At 39.9% G+C, this 14159-nt stretch overlaps 1 protein-coding gene across 3 annotated transcripts in view; it reads left to right on the top strand.

The window, feature by feature from the left end:
- Window positions 1-14159, top strand: part of inpp5a (inositol polyphosphate-5-phosphatase A) — a 150724-nt gene that overhangs the window by 31764 nt on the left and 104801 nt on the right. For all 3 annotated transcript variants that reach the window (XM_026190031.1, XM_026190029.1, XM_026190030.1), the window contains one exon: window positions 10949-10990. In XM_026190031.1, coding sequence (XP_026045816.1) covers window positions 10949-10990 — 42 coding nt within the window. The remainder of the gene's footprint in view (window positions 1-10948; window positions 10991-14159) is intronic.

Genomic DNA, 14159 nt, shown 5'->3' on the forward strand with positions numbered 1-14159 from the left:
TTTTAAACTGTTTTTTTTAACAGAAAAGCAGAGACAGGAGACATCAGTTGCGTTCGGTCTGCAGGCTCTTCCTCGTCTCATTTATTAACAGAGTTTAACAACGTCCTTTTCTTTTCATTTAGACACACACATTTCGCTTTTAACACCACAAACATTCAATTAGGTCCATAGCTCAAACCTTTTTGGTTACCTTGCACTCTCACAAGAATAAACTTACAAAATAATCATTGTATATGAACGTCCTTATTTACAATAAATCTGTAACCAATTTTGCTGCTGTTCAGCATCAAAAACATTTCTGTGCAGCACCACTAACACTGCAATTAACCCGCTTATGTCACCTTTATACTTTTCTTATACTTTAACAGATTCAAACAATATATTACATTTGTAACCAATAAACAAAAATATTCTTCCATTGCTCACAAACAGTTCACAATCATCCACAAACAGTATACATCAGACTATTTACATTTGACACATAAGAACTGGGTAGGTCCTAATCAACTGTAACTTCCAATAATGCCAGGATAAAAGAAGTGTCTAAGAGCTCCATTTGTCACAAAATAAAACAGGTAATAAGACCAGCTGCCTATTTAGACTACGAGTGAAATGGCGGCTGCCATTACAAATGGCGGTATAGTTAGCTTTCTCTCAATCGGTGAAAACACACTCTCTCACAACATTTGCGGTCTTTAAACTAAGACAGAAAAAGGTTTCTTGCCTTTATATGTACATTGCGGTGAGCAAACTTGAACTACTGACCTGTTTTTTTAACAGAAAAGCAGAGACAGGAGACATCAGTTGCGTTCGGTCTGCAGGCTCTTCCTCGTCTGAGGCAGAGACGCGTTGCAACGGCCTATCGCACTCACCACTATCTCCCCCTTGTGGCAATGCCACGCAATTACATTGTCCATAACGCTAAATGAAAAGTGCAATACCACCATAAAATCAGGTCTTTTACATCAAAAACAATTCACAAGAAAATTACAATTGTGACCATACACTTGTGGGCGTCACACACACACCTACGTCTGAGTGTTTGCTGTGCAGTCACACTCAGCAGACTGTATTCTTCAACCTAGGTGTGTGTGCTGTTGAATGGTATTGTTACTGTGCGCTATGCTCTCAGGCAGTGGGGAAAAGACTTTCCAACCACATGGTGGTTGCCCTGAGTGCTGTAATTTCCTGTTTTCTAATGACATTTGATCTAGACAAATCCCAGCTGATTATAATGTCGATTCACACTAAAATGGGTGGATGTGTGTACATTTGCATCAATACTCTAATAGCAGTTTACGTATCCTTAACTAAGGTTGCAGAAGTCACCCTCATCATCTCATCTTCCCCCCCCCCACAAATACAATAAAATATGCTTTCTCCAGAATATTTTCATAGCAGTGATGAAATTATTCAGTCATCCTCTGTATTGGATTGTTTCTATTTAGGGTCAAGGTGGGCTGGAATTTATCCAGAAGAAAATAGAGTTTAATGACAGCTTAAGATCAAATAACAACTAAACAGAAACAAACATCATAGTGCCAGTGAATGCTTTCTAAATGAAAAAGATAATCAGACAAAACTTTCAGAAATATAAAAGTAGAGCTCTTAGTCAAGCTTTTGTTCTCAGTGCAAGTCATCGTGAAAATCCAGTGCAGATAAATCAATGAAATAAAATTAAATTTTTTAAGAGATGAAGGGGAAAAGCCACTCAGGATCTAATCTTCATTTATTTTAAAGGTCAGTGTACAGGTGGGACACCAGACACATCTGATTAAAAAACATATGTTTTAGATTTTTCTCCAAAATAAGGTTTTTAAAAGCTTCTAAAAGCGTCATCCACGAATGTCCAAACTTTAAGGGACAAGAGAGGCAAAACCCCCCTGAAATAAGTCCAGTTGTTCTTCATTATGAATGTCATCATATCAGAAATTACGATTCTCAAGACCTGAAAAAAAAAAGATTCTCCCATGTATGTAAATATAAACTCTTTCATAAAAAATATTTGAAATAACTGACATGGGTAAGCTGAAGTTTAAAATGTGAACGTGTTGTTTTAGTGTGTGTTGACGACGCACACTTAAATGTTAGGATGGTTGTTTAGTAACCTGTGAACGTTACTAATTTGTTATATAAGCGTAAACATTTATATAACACCAACCATTGCAAGCGTTTAAGCCTACTGAGCATAGCTGACTTCACAACGGCATTGCCGGCTGTCTCCAACACAATTCTGATGTGTTTCAGGATAACAATGCAAAGTACTACCGTAACGACTCTTACTGGCTTTCTTATCAATGAGTTGTGGTTGAAACTACTGTAAATATCTTCCATATGTAGTTTTTCCTGTGCTTGTGGGTGGCCTTCTTTTTCTTTTTCCATCCCCGTTCTTCATACTAGTCTCCATCCCAGGGTGCAAAAGATGCAAAAGACATGGATGGTGCAGATAATGCCTGCATATCTGTCAAATGTCACATCAGCACATAAGATGGCTTATTCCGATGTATCGTGTTTTAGAAATTTGAGATTTCACTCTTGATTTTGCTCCCTCCTATTCTACAGTGTTTTAACTGCAGTCAGTAAGAGAGCTGATACGTCCAGAAGTTTATGTTTGTGTGACAACACTGAGTTGCACGTGAATTTGCCTTTAGCAAATTATCCGTAAATGTAGCTTAAATTTGCACATTTGGGTGAAACCTTGCCTTTAGAGAGAGAAAGAAGAGAGTTCAAGTGGAAACGCAGCACAGTCAAAGCCATTCATAGTGTTGTGCTTGTTTGTACACAAGAATGACGCAAATAAAGTAGCTGTGTGATCTGAAAAGAATTGAAGAGTTCAGATTCTGCATGCGTCATCAATTAATCAATTATGAGCAGCCCGGCGCTGATACAAAACGCCAGTTGAGGCTGACGCGTTTCCTTCCTCTGTACCTGCACTGTACTTCCATACCTTCTCATCTCAAAGGATGAAGGCGTCTCTCTAGAGCCGGCCCACGATCTAATTTAACATTTCAGTGTGGGTTTGCTCTAATTAGTTCCATAATGAGCTTCTTTGATGTGGTGTCATATAAAATACTGAGGGGACACGCCTTTGCGTCATCGGGCCTCCACAGAGCTCCCACGAAGGAGAGTTGTTCGGGAGTGTGACATCGCCTGCAGACTGTTGAAGGATGCGAGGCCAGCCAATCGGCAGATTCCCCTGCTGATTCTCGCTCTGCTTCCTCAGATCCCCTCGATCAGTCAAGGGCCTCCATCTAGCAGGGTATTTTTAGTGAGCGGCCTGCTCCCCTGAAAGCCAATAACCTCCTTTTAAGCAGCCTGTCAACACTTGCATACAAGCTGCCAATGCACAACGAGCTTTGCCACAAGGGTTGGAAAAAACAAGGCTTTGACGTGAGAGGCCTCTCTTCTTGCCCACTGATGCACATCTTAACTTTCTGTGGTTATTAATTGGGTCATTTGCTTTGGATAGAAGGAAATGAAACCCTGTTCCTAGGAACTTACGCATGCTGTAGTTCATTTAGGTAATAAGACATATCAAAGTGGAGAATTGATTCTCTTTGAAGAGCATTTGTTTCTGTGAGCTGCGGTTGTTTGCTGCAGCCTTCCTGGTAGTAAAATCTGTCACTGATTTATTCATTCATTTATTTTGCATGGCAAATTAGGTGGTTATAATCTGCAAAAAAGGGATCCATTCCTTCTTATCATTGACTCATTCATGGTTTGTTAACTCAAATGGGACACGGATGGTTGATTGCGCCCTTGAAAATGTCAATTTTATGAAAGACAGTTCTGGAAAAACCCCGTGAGAATGGCAGGCGACTGTATCTTAGACCAGAGGATTTCAGAAAAAGTACTGATTTGCTACAATGGAGCATCTGCACTGTAAAAGCTTGTTTCTGCATTTCAGTTGTGCAGTTTTTGTATTTTATGGGATTGCAAGAGACAGAATGAGACACCGAGGTTTCGTTGGTAGATCCTACACATCCCTTGTTGCACTTCAGTAGCATCTCTGCCTAGAGCTTCCCTGCATGGTCGATTCCCACGTATTTGCAGCTCTGAGCTTGAAGCACATGGAGGAAAGAAGCTGATAATCAGGTTGACAGAGCTCTTTCAGAGCCTCACAGACTGCTATACAGCTGGATGAGTGGTGTTCCTGACAATTTTCTTTATACTGTACACAAACACACTTGATTATCTTATCTTAGGACTATCTTTCTTATAGTGTTAAGTTTTTTCAATAGTTGTGACCACATAACACCTAATTTGACCACTGCACACTAGTAATAATTTGGATTTTTTTATGTTACCAATCCATTAACAATACAGTGTAAAATGTCTTTTTATTTTAAAACAGCAGTTTCATCATCAAGTCAGCAGACATATTCATATATAAGAATGAATCCTGAATAGAAATTTAAGGGAGACCACCATCTTTGTTCTGCCTCTCCTCCTAAAAAGACCAATCAACAGAGAAACATCAAACGTACTGGCCAATAGTCTTATTCCATTGATGCATGCGCATGGTAAATGTTGATGACTGTTGCATCTGTATTGTGGCTATACTTTATATCATGATAAAGTTATAGGTAAGTGTACTTGGTTTACGGTATCCTAACATAAATTAGCATGCTGATTGTTCAGTGCTGTGAAGGTAAGAAGCAGAGACGCTGTTTGTGCCAGCACTCTGGGGTGAGCGTTAAGGAAGCTGTAATGTTGTGAAACTCTGTGCTTGTGTTGTAAAAGCTTGACTTTTAGATGAAAGTTTAGGAAGTAAGCTATACATGCGGTTTCTTGGTTTCCACTGAACTTAAAGTGAATTACGACTGTTGCCGTAATGTAGCAGGGCAAAGGTAATGTCTTGGTCAGTGATGAGGCCCTCAAACTGATGGTCATTTAGACCTCTGGCTTGGGCAGATAACTGCTCTCATTAAGGGAGTGTTGTTGCAAAACGAAGTGAAAAGTAGACCCTTTTAGTGAATCGTTTTTGACTGACAGTCCATATATTTAGTTGAGGTTTATGTGTATTTGTGTTACAAGCAAAGCTGTAAAGAGTCATACTGTTCCTTGGTTTGTAAGTTGTACCTCCCGTGTTTTTTTTTTTCTGTGGTAGACCTGTGCGTGTCTGGTATTAGTGCCAGGTGTAACCAAGCAACCGTTGCTTTTTTAAGACTCCTCATCTTCGCTCTCTTCTTTTCAATTACATAGGTTGCAAGCAACAGAGAGAAGATCCTTTTTTTTAATTGCTGTTTTCTTCCCCCCATGCCAGTCTGGTTGTAGAAAGTCAGAGCCTATTGGGGATGGCAACTGTTGAGAAGGATGAGGCAGGAAATAACAGACAGCTGAGCCACGAGCTTGGCCAAACTTAGTATTCAGTAGGCCTTAATGAAAATAATAACACTGTGGCTGAAAATGAGGCCAAGAGAAAACATCACAGGGATTACTGGGAGTGTAAAGAGTGGGCTGTGAAGGAGGAAACTCATGTGGTGACCATGTGTTCCCAGCAGATCACCATGGGGGTCTAACTGGACCGGCCTTGACGTAATTTCCCCACAGTTGCAGTTTAAACAGCCTGCTTTTATATGGAGCTGTGCTGGTTAATTCTAGCCAAAGAATGCGTGTGTGTCTGTGTGTGTGTGTGTGTGTGTGTGTACGGGCATGTTTCAGGTGACGATCCCCAAGATTCTGTAGAAGACTGAAGGCCGTGACCTTTGCTACAACAGCAGAGCTTCATGTTACCGTTTTAACAAATCCATAAGTACCAATGCAAGAGCGGTGTGGCCACAGTCAATGTATATATTACATGCTGATGACATTCCTGCTAGTATACTGTAAGTCTTTGTCAGCATGATTTAGAGTGAGTTAGCCTCCCCTCTGATTAACCACTTCCTGTGAGTAGAGATCACCACACTTTACCCTTCAATTTCTGCAAAACGATACACCTTGCAGCTTTTGGTAGAGAAATGCAAGCATTTTATTTTAGTTTTATTTTTTAGTGCAGCCGCCCTTTTTATTTATTTAGGTCAGCATCACTTCAGTGGAAACACGCACTCACCAAAAAACATCTGGTGGGGTCTAGTCATGCCGATACTTTTGCTTTTGTCTTGCTTGTGCAGTCTGAGTTTGTTTTCTGATTGCTGTATCCTGTTTTATTCACTCCAGTTCAGTGTTATTTCTAATAGTGTCGTTTCACTTCAGTAGTAAAGCAAAGAGTTTGCAGTATTATTAAGACAAACCCAGTGATTTTTTTTTGAAGATACACTGTGTAGAAAAGACAAAAAAGCATGAAGAAACATCTAAAAGAGCTAGGAGGTTCATGAAGGTCAGCTTTGTGCTTCTTCCATTTTGGGTAAGGGTATAAGAAGAGCACAAACACTATAAAAAAGCCCAAACAATGTGACATGAATTAGGGAACGTCCATTAGCAGTCTGGCCCCAGCTTTTCAGCATCTCATAGAGAGCAAGTGTCCAAATTTGTAATGTTTCACATAAGTTTGTAGAAGTGCTTTCATTACTTTACATGTCAGTGATTTCAATTTAATTTATTTAGGAATGTCATTGTGTCAACAGTGAAAGGACGAAGACGTCAACAGTTCTGTAGTTTGGGCGGTAATTTGTCTTGTCTCTTCACTTTTCAGATGTCAGCGTGACACCACATTTCCTATCAGCATGCCCAGCCAGAGTGCTTTGCATGGTATTTGTTCAATTCAAAGATTGGTTATTTGCAATCTGCAAATATCTTGTCACAAGATACTCAGCCTACAGCCAGTGCCCAAAAGAAGTACTGTGATAGTGTCCTACTTTAAAGAAGAAGCGATAGGCCTCAAGTTTTTAGATTTCATATCGAAATGAAAAGGAAAATGAGGGTACACCCGGTCATACTGAAAGTCCCCTTTCTGTTTTTTTTTTTTTTTATCTGTACCACTCGAGTGCAAACGGCGTTCATGTGATGAAGTAGAGAAGATTTAGCCCAATCTTTTGTCATGGCTCCAACGCAGTTTTGCTCCATTATCACTTATATCACTCAACAGTTTTAGCTGTTGACAAACCTATGAAAAAGTAAAACACTGTTAAACAGTGATTTCCACTTAAAACCCAGGCAGAGTCTCTTAGTTCCCCACGCTGTCTGAAAAGTAGGCCATCGACTGAGAAAACAGAGGCATGGGCAAAAAACACAGAGGAGGTGGAGAGAACTAAGCTAGTGAAAGCACCAGTGGAAGAAGAGGTGGTGTACATGGAGGAGAGGCTGGGGATGGAGTGGGTTTATTTTTACCTCTTTGCCTGTATAGCCCCACGTTCTAATTAACTGCAAATTAACTTTTGATACAAGGAGGGCGGACGGCAGAGTGCCGAGGCTACAGATATAGACTCAGTTTGTCCTCCCTTTCCTTTTACTATTAGCCCACTTTCTCTCCAGGGCTCGGGCCTCCGAGGAACTACCGGTCCTCCTCTGAGCTGTCCTTGCAAGGCAGACATCTGTTCCCCAGAACCACCACACATCTCTGCTGCACATCAGAGTGCTCTAGAAAACCTCTGGATGGATATCTACATGACCGAGCGCTTGTTGCTGGTTGATCTAGGACTTATATTTCCCAAATAAGATGCCTTCAAATTCCTTTATAAATCAGGTGGCGGTACCTTTGTATTGCCTTATTACCATGGTGACCCCTACGTGCAAAGTCCTCACTCAGAAAGATTTTTTAGAGAGATTAAATTCACCGCCGATGCATTCTCTTTGTTACTGAGTGTCTGAGCGATATGAGTGTGAACACAGGAAACCTTTGAAATTGCAGTAAGTGCAGCTAACAGTGGTCCTGTGAGAAACAACCAATGGAAAGAGCCAAAAATATCAGCACGTATCATCAAGAGCTGTCATGTTACTGCATGACGCCGTCACCTAAGGGCACTGAGATCTGAACTTGAGAAAAAGGTTTTAATCCTCACAGCAGCCTTAAGATGGTAAGCTGGCAAATAATTTGAACCTTTCTGTTCGTCTGTGGCTGTCTCTGCCTTGCTCTCTTTTTCTCTTCCTCCATCCATGTGACTAATGACAAGGTCCACTGCTCATGTCCTTATATAGACCTATGCTCTGTCTGATCTGGCTGAGGCCAGGATGATGGTGCACATACACACACACTTAGTAAGTTCTGAGACATTTAGGTGCCCTTGGAAATGTCATCAGGGATACGCGTTTGATCCAGTAATTAGTCAGTTAGTACTTTGCAAGTGTATTGCTTGCTTAAATATTCAGGAAATCATACCATTTCTGGAGTGAACTATTTGCTTGCATTGCGTTATTGGTTTTGTTTCTCAAAGTTTGAGCCCAGTCACACAAGCCCAAGAGACTGGTCGATGTCTGCCTGGCAACCACCGGTCTCTAGGGAAAAATAATTATTTCTGACCGCTTGCTGCGGTTGTTAGCAATTGCTGTGAAATTGATTACTAACTCCCAGTCATGCAGGCCTAAGCACCAGTTAGTGACCCCGTGGTGACCACGGTTGCTACGAAAAAATGTGTATTCCCCCACTGGTTGGTGGTTTGCGGAGGTTGCTGGGAGTCTCAAGGTGAAATTGGTTATTAACAGGTATACAGTGGTGCATCAAAAACCTTCCTGTGGTTGCTGAGGTCGCCCGATAAGATGCCAGCTTGTTTGCTTGAGACTGATGGCCTTCAGTGTAAAAATTGGTAAAGAATAACTTTGCTTTGAAGGTGAACATTCTCTGTTTCACTGCTGCTCTGAGGTCAGTTAGTAAATGTTTGCAGACAAGTCTGCATCTTCCATGCAAACGAAGGGTGATCGCATCAATCTGTCATGAACCACAACTTGTATGGAGGTCCAGCACCTTTTTTGGTTGATCTTGCAGCCACTCACCAACTGGTGTTGGTAATACAGAGATTGCAATACAGAGGTTGCTAGGGGTTGCTGACAGGTCTCTAAGCCTATGTGACTGATGGCTTAGATGAGGAAGTTAATGTCTCTCTTACGATGGCTGTGTAAAATAGCTAAACAAGTTAGTTAGCTTAGCTTGGAACCTGTAAGCAAGTCTTCAGTGCCTTTCTGGAAGCGGTTTGCCAAGTTGAAGACTCGTATGTTCAATTCAGTTATTTTAAAGCATTATTTGAATGAAACTTAACCTCACTGTTCCCTGGGAACCTTCATGTCACAAGTCTACTCCTACCATCATCTTTGCTGTTGCAGAATTCTCTTTCAGGAATCTTTCAGTGTCGTGTTTCTCATATAATGTGTCTGCAATAGCTAGACTAAGTTTAGCTATTTGCTATCAATACCTCTGCAGTCCTGTTTATACAAAGGTTGTTAATTTGTGGTTTTCTGACGGCTTCTTGGCAGGTAACAGTCAGAGTTACAGTGAAGTTGCCGGGAAATCTTCACGTTAGCCGAAGATGTTGTTTATCTAAGTACTGGATGAATGGGATAAACTGTTAGGCTGAAAATATTTACCTCGCACCCCACAAAGTGACTCGTTCACACAGTTGTATCTATATCAATTAAACAAACACTGTTAGAGACTAGCTAGCCTTAATGCTAAGCGGAAGATCTTCTAAACTATAGTAGCCTTTTTGTTGAACTATTATCTAAAACAAAAAGATGTCACTGTGCTGCTGTTTTGGGAAGTTGGCATTGGTGTGTCTTGATTTTTAGTAAGAACAAAGTTAAGAGAAGCTGTATTATTTTATTTTTTTTCGCCCGGTAACAGCATGTAGATATGATTTCAGTTATTCACATATAAACCTCTCTCCGAGCCCTCATGCCATCCAAGCTCACATCACCTACTTCTGTAATATGTTAGGGCTTTGTTACAGATACCAACGGAGCCATCAGATCTCTTGTGTATTCTTATTATAGACTAGTCTTGTTAGGAAAAACTCCTCAACATCACACACACACACACACAGCCGTTCATCAGACCTAGTTATCGACATAGGGAGATCTCTCCATAAATGGTAGACTGCCCAGGGCCCTGTTTCTGTTTCCACTGCACAAACCAAATGAAGTCCAGGTCTGCGAATAGCCTTTTAAAGTGGAAGACAGAGAGAATGACAGATAGAGGCAGAGCAAAGGGAGGTGAGAAAAAGAAGAAGCGCGAGAGGTTTGTCGATGATCTGTCAGGATTTTTGACCCTGAGAGAAAGATGCTGTAAGTAGATTAAAGCAGGGTCCTCTCAGTGCATGCACTACATCTTTTACACATATAATAAATTTGGTGTTGGGGATCTTTCCACGCCTGTAAAAGAAAAACTTTTAGTTTATAGTTAAGACAACAGAAGTAAGCAGTTGATTATTGACACGGATACTCTGGTTTGTTTCAGTGTAACCTTTATGGTGAAAGAGCTGGGGTTTGATTGGATATTAGTAAATCCAAATCAAGTGATAAATCTGCTCATTCAACGTGTGCATCATTGAGTTTAGATATGAAATCTTCGGATTTCATAACATGTACATACTTGAATACAAATATGTAAATATAAAGCATAAGTTAATGTCATTGTGAAATGCGGCATACTCATGATGAGTACTCGACTCATCTTTACCTTATTTTTCATGTGCGATTGTATTGCAGTCATTTCACCTTGTTGGTTGATGTACTACATACATAGTCTGCTTGTGGTTTGTCTGTGACCCGCAACACTGCACTGTCTTTGAAAACATCCTCAGAAGAGCACATTGAGTTTATTTAAACTCAGCTGACCTGTAGTATTTTGTATTTAACTGGGGAAGGAAACGATAAAAAAGGTCAAAGGTTTGGCAAGATGCTTTAGGAAAATGCTGAGCAGGAACCAGATCCAAAAGGGAAGGGCTCTTCTCATCTAGTGCACAGACAAGTGAAACGACACCAACTAGTATTATTGTTATTTTGAGATAAAGTATTACGCATTTAGCGTTGGTATTAAAGTATTATGTTGCTAACTCTTTGTCTTTTTTTCTGTTTCCAGCTTGAAAATCTACAGAAGACATGGCTGAGGGAGTTTTACCAGGTAAGAGAAATCAAATATTTGATGCATTTAATCCACTGAGTAACTCGGGCTTAACCGTTGACTGTTGGAAACACCATCAGCATGCCTACAGGTTTCAGAGTGCCCCACATGGCCTAAACCCTCCCGTACAATAATGAGTTAAACTCATAAATAAAACAGACTAGTTCACAAAAGGTCTTTTTCTCCCCTAAAAACACACAAAGTGGATTACAGTATAGCAAAACAGCCGACGCACTGTTACCATCACGTGTGTTTCTATAGCTTCAAGTGCTCTCATGTGACAATCACCATAAACTTTAAGGATAGTCTGGGATTTTTCTCTTAAGCTGAAGCTATAGATCAAGTCAAATGAAGTCATGTGCTTCGCATGGCTGCTGTCTAGAAATCTAGCTTTAATCTGCTTTAACTGATGATACTATTTTATCTTTATCAAAAGTTTCAATGAACCTTTAAACCTCTTTTTTTAAATCGTACAGGGTAAAGTTAGTTTAAGCTCTAGGGTTATTTTCACTCTCTAATTGTATTGTTTTTTTTCGCGCTCAGTCATGTTTCATATCTTACCTTTTCATCTACATAGGAACCCCTGACTAACCACAACTCTTTCCACTGGGTTAAGGGAAATGAGGCAGCTAGACCTCTTAGCTGCTGTCTGAAAGAGAGCAGAGAGGGACACATGCAGTTTCGCTGTTACCATAATTCTGCAAACAATCAATGTATTTTACACATCAAAAGGGTAAAAATAATGCTCAAATACATTTTCCAATCTCTTTTTATTAAAGCGCTAAATATATGCTCATACAGGGCAGTAAACTTTCCAGACTTATGATTCAGACGAGCAGTTTTTAGCTTTAGTTAGGCTAGTGCCTCTTTGAAATCTGGGATGGAGTTCTTGTAAAATATCCAGATTTCCAAGTGGAAGAAAGCTAACCTAAGTAAGGTGTTAGGTAGGGTTTTCCACCAGAGTTCTTCTACATGCTGAATGTTGGAACGGATTCCTTAAATGTTGCCAAAAGCAAACACAATAGAAAGATCAGCTCATTTGTGTACAACACAAAAATACAAAGATTGGCTCATCGCTCTGAGAAATGTGATTTCCTGACAGATTGGAGGGACATGTTACAAACATTTCAGTCTCTGTTGGACCAAGCATAATTTGAGAGGGATACAAGATACCTTTGCTATTGAATTTCTTTTGTATATAATTAATCTGTGTGGAAACATCACACAGGATGTTCTCTCATTTGTAGTGCAATGTGTAACATGATTGTGAGCCTTTCTACCAAACCTGCCCTCATAAATATTTTAAAAAAAGCATAAGAATATAGCATCTTTGGAAATATAAATAATAAATAATAATAATATTGAAAAATATATATCCTTATACTCGGAGAGAGAAGATTTCACGCTTGAGAAAATAAAATGATGGTATCAAGCAATCAAAGTCAGATCTGGTGAAACTTGATTAATGTACAGACACGATGAGACAAAATGAAAGTTAGATAGAAACTAAAGAAGACAAATAACAAAAACAAAAACCCCACCCTGAATCACTTCTAGGAAGAAAGTGAAGAGGATGATACAGAGAATTGAAATAGATCAATTTCCATATTTATCAGCAGGGATGGCCGTAATTGAGCAATTCTTGTAATGTTACTCAACACTGCTTTCAGGCTGAATGGCCCATAATGATTTGTGCTCCGACCACGGGGGTGCTACAGCCATCAATATCTGTAATCTGATGCAGTACCAATGTGTGAGGTGTCCAGCAGGTGAGGCCAAGGATCCTGCCATGCCTGTGTAGAGGTCAATTAAGTGTACAACACAAAAATGGACAAAGCTCTGATTGTATAGGTGAGAAAAAGTTTAGTTTTTCCTAATGGGTAGAAGGTGATGTGAGGTTACTCGTCAGTAGGAGCAGTTTTCCAGTCGCCTACAATGACTGCGTGTGAAACAGACGTTCATTTTTCATGAAACCAAATTCCTGCACTGCGAGTTTACTCGTGGATGAATGAACAGCTGTACACTGGTATGATGACTTTGGAAAATGTTCTCTTTGAGCTCTTTGAGGCCTTTGAGTTTTAAGATTTCAAGATTTTCTTTTTACTACTTTTTAAAAAAGTGTTTAGAAAACACTGTCAGCACTTATAAGAGAATATAGGTGTATTGAACAATGCTATTGAAGTAAGTAATCGAACTCAGGCTGCTTCACTTCTTTACACTGATAAGAAGGATCTTTATTCCAGGACGTTGCATTATCTTGTTTGTCTACACCACATTCATAATAGAAGCCTTAACAGGAACTTGGTACATAACCACTGTGACCCCACCCATTTGCTTGAAGACTAGCATTTTTAATGCCTAGATTTTAACACTGTAGTGGTCACTGTTGAGGTTATTTGGAGTTAGAATATAGATGAGGGTGGAGTTAATAGTCAATGCTAATAAACTTTGTAATGCTATAGTCAGTTGCACATTGCGTACTTGTGATCAACTTGTGCAACAACTTGTGATCTTGTGATGAAGTGAAGTAGTTGTTTCGAAGACAGGGGACCGGGTCTGTGACCACTTGCAGTCAGTTTCTGTCTTCAAAGCGTCTTTTGTGTGTTAAGCTGGTGATAAAACGGCATTAAGATGGAAACAGTTTGAGATTTAATGGGGTCAAGCTAACAGTTACACGCAATGTTTTTGTGATAATGGGATGATTAACTGTGATAAATGAGCAAAAATGTAAAATCTGAAATAAAGAGACAAGACAGAACCTCCTACAACTCATAAATTGAGCATTCATAAATTCTGTTGCTGCAGGACGGCTCTGCAGCCTTGCTTGTAAATTGAAACATAACCAAAATATATCCAATTGAGTCAAGTCCCCTGTTGCAAAGAGACGCTTTGTGCTCATTGAGTCAGATTGATTGGAACATGTTCCAGTCATTGACCAATCTGCCTGACTGATTTCAGTCAACCCATGTTCAATTGCGATTGTCTGGAGATGCGGATGCCTGTTATTTTGTGCTATGGTAGCATACAGTTTAAATACTGTAATGTTCTTGGGTGGCCTGGTAGTAAAGTTAACCACATAGCAATGTAGGTTTTTTCTTTGTCACATAATTGTATTTGCTCCAAAAGACAATGACACCACAGATCCAGTTTGAACTAGTTGATGTTATAG

This window comes from Astatotilapia calliptera, chromosome 13 (genome assembly GCF_900246225.1).
Source record: "Astatotilapia calliptera chromosome 13, fAstCal1.2, whole genome shotgun sequence".
In the NCBI taxonomy this organism is placed as follows: domain Eukaryota; kingdom Metazoa; phylum Chordata; class Actinopteri; order Cichliformes; family Cichlidae; genus Astatotilapia; species Astatotilapia calliptera.